Consider the following 9195-nt stretch of genomic DNA (forward strand, 5'->3'; position numbering starts at 1 on the left):
ACTCATCCTGGAGCAGATTTTTCGTTTCTTCCTTCCTTCTTTCTTTGACCTCCCGACTTGTTTATATATATACACATAGTTAGGTCAGTTGAAGTTTTATGGACACAGTTGCCAAGACTGGAAACTAAATAACTATGCCAAATAGATTTCATGGTGATAAAATTCTCTCCACTCCCATAAAACTCCAGCCTTCTCTCCTCTTACCATATCAGCAAAATTGATAATATTTAATGCTGTGAAATCCTTTATAAAATTCCCATTGAAACTAGCTTTGTTATAGTTTAATGCTATGGAGGGAGTTTTATGGAGGGAGTTCTAGAAAAGGAAAAAAATGATTAATTAAACGCTTTGCTTACTTACTACAGGTAATCAGTTGTGCTGCTTACGCAAATGACGAGGCGTGTCGCGGTGGGCCACGTGGTGGGCGCCGATTCGGTCCCTGGGGCCCACACGCAGCGCCCCTTGCCGACACGTACGTACGCGTCCACCAAAACTCTTGGATTGGATTGGCTCCAACGGTAGGGTTGGATAGGAATAATACCGAATTCTGCTCGATCTATTCTTGCCATCAGAATCTATCTCGATTAAACTGGTACCTCCCTCCATTCCTAAATTTTTTTATGTCCATAGTATATTTGCTTGCTATGCATCTAGATAAAATAAATAGATCTAGATACATTATATAATAAAATTTATAAATTAAGAAAAATTAAAACGACCTAAAATTTAGAAGAGACGGAGTATATATATATAAGGATGAAAATGAAGATCACCATCTGCCCCAGCCAACTTGAAAGTTAAGACAACAGTGTGATTGGTTGGTTTCCAATTTTTGCGTAATTAAAATTAAAACAAGCCTAAAAAATTTGACTATAATTGGCACATATTTAAAATATGGGCACATCAATGTTTGCAGCCAAAAACATACGTCTAGTAAGAGGAAAACAATTGGTTGACATCTTTTAATTAGCAGTAAACAAAGTGAATAACTAGATCGACTTTCTTGCTATAACTTTGGCATGTAATAATTTTAATTTTGACAAGCTTGGCTTGCCTATTTTTAGCTGGGGTAAACATTGAAATCCAACCAAACAAGCTTTCTAAATGCAAGGTATGAAAACAATACTAGTTGGAGGCTGCTGCTTACGCGTGACATGAACAAGGTATAGAGTATGTAAATGGCAGTCATTATTATCTATCTATCTTGCGTATCATGACATCGATCGGGGACAACGAATGGCACACGATTACAGGCAGGCAGGCAGCTGGGGAGGAATATGAATATCATCTCTCTCCCTCCCTCCCTCCCTAGATGAGATGCCATGAATTTTGAGAAGCACGCCGGCCGACCAATGCCAAACTAGATATATAGCGACCACATACGAACTGGTATCCATTCGATCCTCCTCCTTTAGTTTGCTTGCACATGGCCCATGATGCCTTCGCAATTGCTATCTAGCTGCCACCCACCCGCAACTTCCTTCTTGGTCAAAATTATATTTCTTCTTTGAAATGCAATTTCTCGGTTCCCACTGCAGAGTGGGAGCATTAATTTTGTTGTATTTTGGCCTTGTCGTACATATACATATACATATACATATGCAAATGTACAGATACATATGTAGCTAAATGTAACAAAACATCATCTAGAGGTGCGCAAATGGTACGATCTACGTACAGTAGGCACAGCTCAATTAGTTTGTCAAAATAATGTCGCCGTGCTTGCGTCATGTATTGGACACATTGGAAATAGGGGCACAGATTAGATGTTGCTAGTAGTACTGATCATGCATGGTGGAGGGAGTCGTTAGACGTCGCCATCTGCACCGGCCGGCCCAGCCGCGTATTATCGTCAATTAGCAAAGTCTGACCAGGCTGCCTGTACCATGCATCATCTTGTTGATGCAGATGCAGGAGGAACTGATCGATATTATCCACCACCGTCCAATAGTGTCGTCTGTGTCACGCAACGCAAGCGAAGCTAAGCAATGCCCGAAATTCAAGGTTTTGCGGCCAAATAAAGCCAATTTTAGTGGGAGTGACATCGACACAGTTATCAAGACTCAAAACTTGAAAACTTAAAACTTTAAAACGGTGGCCCACCAGGACGCCGTTGAGCCTCGGCTCGCCGTCGAGGCCCCACCGCCAGCACGTGACCAGCCCGTCCGAGGTCCCCACGTACACGGCGCGGGCCTCGGGGCACACGCCGACCGCCGTCACCGCGCCGTCGCCCTCACGGAGCACCCTCTCCAGGACGTCCAGACCTTGACGGTGCCGTCGACGGAGCTGGTGAAGACGAGGCCGTCGAACCCCGCCGCGGCTACCGTGTTGACGGCGTCGTCGTGCGTGGGCACGGACTCGAGGCAGCGCGAGTCCGCGACGCGCCACACCTTGAAGGTCCGGTCCCAGGACCCGGAGTAGAGCAGCCCCGCGGGCTCGTCGAGGCTGAGGCACGACAGGGTATCCGCGTGCCGGAGCCAGACTGCGCGGCGGCGGCACGGCGCCTGGAGTGCGACGTAGCTGGACGGGTTGACGGAGCTGACCAGGTAGTCCCCGAGCGGCGGTGCACGGCGGGGTCGGCGGCGTCGGCGCGCCACACCCGGACCTTGCCGTCCCGGTGGCCCGTGAAGATGCGGCCGTCCGCGGCGACGACGATGGCCTTGACGAGGCCGCTCCCGGTGAGGAACCCAGCCAGCTCGCGGCGGCCCCGCCACACCCGCACGTTCTCCGAGTCCGTGCCGGTGTAAAGCACGTCCACGACCTGAAACCTTCTCGTGAGCGCCGCAATCACATCGCCGGCCACGCCATACATATTGCATAGAGAATGTATTCACCCTTTGAGTTGCAATTGTGACAGTTCTAGTTGTAACGGGCTCGCATCCAGTTGCAATCAAGTCGGTTTGAGTTGCACTAGTTCGCATCCGGTTGCAACTAATTCGCGCACAATACAATAAATTCTGTCCAGTTGCAATTGGTCTATTCTCCCAGTTGTAGCCAATGCAATCTCTCCGTTGCAACTGCAGAGTCGGAGGAATTTGTTACATTTTAGCCTCATTGTACATATACATATACAAATGTACTAATACATATGTAGCTAAATTTACCAAAACAACCCATAATTTGAAATGGTGGAAGTATTTTTTTCTGTTCTTTTTGCGAGGACACGTTCTACATCATCTAGAGGTGCGCAAATGGTACGATCTACGTACAGTAGGCACAGCTCAATTGGTTTGTCAAAGTAATGTCGGCGTGCTTGCGTCATGTATTGTACACATTGGAAATAGGGGCACAGATTAGATGTTGCTAGTAGTACTGATAATCAGGCATGGAGGGAGTCGTTAGACGTCGCCATCTGCACCGCCCGAGCCCAGCCGCGTATTATCGTCAATTAGCAAGTCTGACCAGGCTGCCTATACCATGCATCATCCTTGTTGATGCAGATGCGAGGATATGATCGCTCGCTCTGTTCAGTCGGTTTGTCAGCTAGCTAGCTAGCAATATTTTTCTTTTACACCAAATTAGTATTAGTCACCCACCAGCAGTTAGACAATGGTATTTTTTTCTGACAACAAATCAACATCAGCTACCAGCCACAGCCAACCAAACACAGCGATTATTATCCACCACCGTCCAATCGTGCCGTGTGTCACGCAACGCAAGCGAAGCTAAGCAATCCCCAAAATTCAAGGTTTGGCGAACAAATGCATAAAGGTACCAGTAAATTGCTCACCATGCATTGTTGCTTTTCTTCTGCGTCTAAAAATTCATGATAGTGACTTTTTTTTTTCCTTTTGCCAACCGCCACAAGATAGTGCTAGTCAGCTTGTTCGGCTTGCTGATTATTCTAGATGATTTTTAGGAGATGCTTTGACTGTAGCAGCAACTTCTCGTGGAAGCTCAAGTACCCATAATCAGCCACAGTGATTTCAGCCGGCTAAAATCAGCCATCCGAACAAGATGAGTTTCGTTGCACACAGAAATTAAAGCTTTTCAAATTAAATCTTTCCAAGATTGTCACTAAATTTCCCTCGGATAAAAAAAAGAAGATTGTCACTCAGTTTGTGGTGTGGAATGCCATTAACTGTTGTGTTGGGCCCTTGTCTACAACTGAAAAAAAAACTCTAAGTACACACACAGAGTTCGTTCGTGGGCCGCGCACGCCGCTGGAGCCCAATTTTCGATTTGATTTCTTCGTCGGATGGGCCGGGCCAAGCAAGCTAATCGTGGGCAGCTTGTGCAGCAGTGGCCGTCTTGTTGTGGAGGCCGAACCGCCTGGCGAAGAAGGCGTCGCGCGCCCAGCCGGGCGCCGCCGCCAGCGCCGCGAACAGCAGCGTCATGTGGCCGTACACGATCTCCCGCGGCGGCCGCGCGCTCATCACCCGGCGCGCCACGTGCCGCGCGAACACCCCCGCGTCCGTCGCCCGCCCCGCCTGCGACGCCCGCGCCCGCTCCTCGATCGCCGCCGCGAACCCCCGGTACAGCCGCCACTCCCCCTGCGCCAGCCCCGCCGCGTTGGCGCGCCCCAGCCCCGAGCGCACGGCGCCGGGCACCACCTCCACGACGTGCACCCCGAAGGGCCGGAGCTCCAGCCGCAGCGCGTCCGTGGCGGCGCGCACCGCCGCCTTGGACGCGCAGTAGGGCGCCGCCCAGGGCGTGGCGGCGCGGCCCACCACGCTGCCCACGTTCACCACGCGGCCCGACCCGCGCGCCGCCATGTGCGGCGCCACGGCGCGGACCGTCCGGACCTGCCCCAGGAAGTTGACGTCCATGGCGCGCCGCACCGACTCCAGCCGCAGCTCCGCCAGCGGACCCGTGCACCCGACCCCGGCGTTGTTCACCAGCACGTCGATGCGCCCGTGCTCCGCCAGCACGCGCCGCACGGCGCCCTCCACGCTCGACTCCGAGGTCACGTCCAGCGGGAGCGTGTCCGCCGCCGCGAGGTCGGCGAGGTCCGGGACGCGGTCGGGGAGGTCGGTGGCCACCACGCGGCACCCCAGCGCGGAGAAGGCCAGGCAGTACTCGTAACCGATGCCGCCCTTGGCGCACCCGGTGATGAGCACCACCGGCTGCTGCTCGGCCTCGCCGTCGCCGGCGACTTCACTGCTAGCAGCAGCGCCGTCGCTCGCCATGGGCTGCGTCGAATCGAGCGTTCAGTATATATATATAATGTTGCTGTGTTGGGGATGTCCGTCAGGAGGATTCAGACGGGGAATATGCAAGAGGGATATGCGATCGCTCTTGGCGCCTTCTTCTTGGGGGATCCGGCTCCGGCCGGCCGGCCAGTCTTCCTTTTCTTCATTGCTTGGGCGATCTTCCGCGCCGGCCGGCCGTTCGGCACCCTGCTACTTGGATGGATCGTCACAGCCTCACAGGTGCTTTATTTAAGCAATCATTGTGCTTGAGCGAGCTGCTGATCTAAATCTTAATCTGCATGACGGATGCTGCATCCGTCCAAGATTGCATTGCTCGTGACCACATCACATGGCAGCACAAGTACTGGTAGTCTGGTTTCATTCTCCACTGTTGCTCGGTCGGTCGGATCAGTCCAGAAATGGACACGCTGTATGTATTGGACTAGCACTGTGTGCAGGGAGCTGAATTATTGAGGACAGATTGCTAGATCAGACCTGTTGGATAGAGAGAAACAGAGCGCCCAAGTCTTGCCAGCGTTTCAGTCATTTTCTGCCAAAACCTGCCTGCACGAACCTCGCTCTAGAAATCGGAAATTAGCACGGAACGGAACCTTCATTCATTCATTCATTCATTCATTGTTTACTGGATTATTAATCAGTTGCCCGTTTTGCTGAACAAGTCCAGTCAAACACTCCAGCCGTATAACTGATCTCCATTCAAATACCACATGTACTACTGTTTCATCGAAAAAGAAAAGAAATACCACATGTAGTATTACGTACGGTACTAGCTAGTGGCTCGTCAGAGACTCGAATCTGCAAGATAAGACATAGTGGCTCATTTTATCACGTCGTTGGAATAGTCATGTGATGATGACTAGTTTAAGACTAACTATGTGCAATTCCATCCATCATAACAAGACATCCCTATCCTATATATCATGCTCAGATTATTCAAGTCCGTAGCATTCAAATTTATGGCGGCTAAATTCGTCCCCGGCCGATAGCATTGCTTTTCCTTTTTACGTGCTTATATAATATAATACGCCAAATTAAATTGCTAAACAATTCCCGGTAGGAATGTTCGGTTTGTAATCAGGTGTAGCTATTTTAAATTTTTAATGCGTACCTGTAGCCTGCCCAATAGCTGACCATCCTTTAGGATCGACGATGCCACCACCACTAGGCACTAGCGGTCAACGTAGCCGGTTTGGCATTTCTTTAATGTCCTTTCAACAGTAGTACATGAGAAGGATCTCCTAACTCCTTGATAGCTGCTTTGTCTGGGGCTGCTCTGCATCAGTCAATCTCTGCTAATATTTATGCATCTGGTTCTAAAAGAAACTAAACTCTGTAAGGGGGCGTTCATTTCCCAAAAAGGTTTGCGCAGTACCTATCACATCAAATTTTTGGACACATGTATGTAACATTAAATACAGTTGAATAAAATAACTAATTACATAGTCTAACTGATTCATACGAGATGAATCTAATGATGCTAATTAATTCATGATTATATATTAATTGTCAAATAACAACGAAATGTGCTACAATACTCAAACCCAAACTTTTTTACCAACTAGACACCCCCTGAGGATGAAAAGGAAAACTTTCATCTTTCATTTATATGAAAGATAATTTCAGATCGTCAGAAAGAAAAAAAACTGAAATTTCAGATGCAAACTAGATAGCATCGCTCCTATTCCTCTTGACTACCAACATGTACTAGCAACTTACCACCTTATATAAAATATAAGGAGAATCATCGTGTTCGGCTGGAGGCTGGTACAATGAATCCCTCTCTCATCCCTCCAGCTCCTGCCTTCAGCCACCAGCCAGGTAACAATATTTTTCTCTCACCCTACTCCAGCTCCAGCCTCCAGCTCCAGCCTGCCGAACACGGTGAATGTAAGATCTAACCCAGCTAGCGAGATATATATCTTCCATTTTCTCGTTCAGATACATGACAGTAACTAGTTGGCATTCTAGATGCTCTGTGTTCATAGGTTTGCCAGGCATGTCCCATAAGAGAAATACGTTTTTAACATTCATTCCGATCCCCCTCCGTGGTCTCATTCCTCATTCCTCACTCAAATCTGTATTTTGTCGATTTGCATGCGTAGAAAGTCCCGGTTTGTGCTTTGACTCCTGCATTGTTACCTTGTGTTTCCATTCATGTGTATTGCCTTGCATTTGCTTGCTCCTACCCATGTCAATATTCAATACGACAAAGTCAAAACTTTGTGGACTAGTTTTTTGCTCTCCTAGGATTAATTGGTGTCAGTGTGGATGCTGACACGTTTATTATGCCGATCCACATTGTTTAATCAGGAATACAACACACAAAGTCCTGCCGCCAGTATGTTCTTCTCCACAATCTGCATAGTTTGTTGCAATCCCAGGGTCCAGAAACTATACGAAGAAGACACGAATGGGCATTGTTATTGTTCAGAAAAGGATCGGAGGAGAGAATGGTCAAGGCATCACTGTTGAAGGCCATCCACCCTAACAAACTTGCTATTTCTTGCCCTCTTGTATTTCTTTTCTCAATCCTCTTGCAGTATAGTATACTAGTATTATCATACCGTATCCGTCTCCATACGATCTCCATGCACGAATGAGATGACGACCATTAGCCTAACATGATGTATTGATGTGTATATATACACAGAGGCACTACTAATTGACTCCTAACCTGTAACTGCTCGAGGATAAACACCATTTGCTCACACGTTTGTCGTGCAGGGAGAACGCAGGCGACGCCGCTAAATGCCACTGCTAACCTCCCCTACTTCTTCCACGCCAACCACCGTCTCTTCTTCTTCTTCCTCTTCGTCTTCGACTCACGCCAAGAGCACACGCACACAAATCCGTATCAATAGGACGGCAGCAGGTTGATTAATCTCGGCCAGTGTCTTTGCGAGCGCACCAAAAGGAGCGAGCGAGCGAGCGACAAGTCCATCGGAGCTCCTTCGATCGGCATGGGCCAGGAGGAGGAGGAGGCCGTGCTCGTGCCGGCGGCCGCCGTGGTCTTCTCGTGGGAGCCAGTGGTAGTCAAGGCGGCGGAAGCCCGCTGCGACGTGCCGCCGGGGAGCCCGAAGAAGGCGCCGCAGCCACCGGCGCGCCGCCTCTCCGTGCCGCCGCCCCCGGGCCGGGCAGCGGTGCCGGCGAGAAGCCTGTCGTCGAGGGCGCGCGCCGTCCGGCCGGAGGACGACCCCTTCCTGGCCGCGTACCTGGCGTGCACCAAGAGCAGCGGCAGGAGAACCGGGAAGGACGTCGGCGGCGCGGCGAGGGAGGAGGCCAAGGGGCGGCGGTGGTTCACGTGGGCCCGCCTCGGGCTCTCCTGCAAGAGCTCCGCCGGGGCCGTGGAGCAGAGCATGGTCAAGGTGGCCAAACGGCCGGAGCTGCGTCCTACTAGAGATGTTTAAGCTTGATCCACCGGCCAGTTCGTCTTGTCTTCTCGTAGTCTTCTGCTCTTGATATCTTTTTTAAGGTTATGTTTATGTCAGTGTGAAGCTTGAATTAGCGAGGTTCGTTTTCTTTTATGTATGGTAAGGGAAGAAGAACCATCTGTGAAAAGATACAAACATATTTGCAATCTCTCAACTTCATCTTAGTTTCAGACTTTCAGATTATGTGAGTTCATCATGTCTGTTATGTGAAAAACAAAAACTGTCTTTTTCCTTCTTCTTTTTTTCTTCATCACCGACGGATGATTACCATAGCTTTTGACAGCGAGCGAATGCATCCGTTTGTGCTTGACCGAGTGCCAACTTGATAAAGATAGAGTTTGACTCGGACTTTTAACCGTTGATCGATGCTCGAGCAGCATCTGACCATTTTCCCGAACGCTTACTTGCATATTCGTCCTCCAAATTTTCTGTTTATTCAGCGCTCCTGCAATGCTGATTCCTAGTCAGTGAGTCAGAACTGATGCAGCTGATTCAACAAGTGCCGGCTAGTGCTTCAGAATTCTAATGCTGCTACATACTTGTAACACCTGACTCGCGGACAGTCCGCTCGAGACTGGCGGACAGTCCGCGAGGCATCGCCAGATATTTAT

At 49.7% G+C, this 9195-nt stretch overlaps 2 protein-coding genes across 2 annotated transcripts; one reads left to right on the forward strand and one right to left on the reverse strand.

Moving 5' to 3' along the window:
* Positions 1 to 4033: 4033 nt before the first annotated feature.
* LOC120663977 (short-chain dehydrogenase ptmH-like) lies at positions 4034 to 5395 on the reverse strand. The gene has a single exon (XM_039942933.1). The coding sequence runs from the start codon at positions 5127 to 5129 to the stop codon at positions 4218 to 4220; it is 912 nt and encodes a 303-aa protein (XP_039798867.1). The 5' UTR covers positions 5130 to 5395; the 3' UTR covers positions 4034 to 4217.
* A 2424-nt stretch (positions 5396 to 7819) lies between these two features.
* Positions 7820 to 8767, forward strand: LOC120667073. Its single transcript, XM_039947091.1, has one exon. The coding sequence runs from the start codon at positions 8114 to 8116 to the stop codon at positions 8558 to 8560; it is 447 nt and encodes a 148-aa protein (XP_039803025.1). The 5' UTR covers positions 7820 to 8113; the 3' UTR covers positions 8561 to 8767.
* Positions 8768 to 9195: the final 428 nt, after the last annotated feature.

This window comes from Panicum virgatum, chromosome 3N (assembly GCF_016808335.1).
Source record: "Panicum virgatum strain AP13 chromosome 3N, P.virgatum_v5, whole genome shotgun sequence".
Classification (NCBI taxonomy): Eukaryota; Viridiplantae; Streptophyta; class Magnoliopsida; order Poales; family Poaceae; genus Panicum; species Panicum virgatum.

Excerpts from the sequence above, each read along its gene's own strand:
- LOC120663977 (XM_039942933.1), bottom strand. The coding sequence starts at position 5,129 with ATGGCGAGCGACGGCGCTGCTGCTAGCAGTGAAGTCGCCGGCGACGGC.
- LOC120667073 (XM_039947091.1), top strand. The coding sequence starts at position 8,114 with ATGGGCCAGGAGGAGGAGGAGGCCGTGCTCGTGCCGGCGGCCGCCGTG.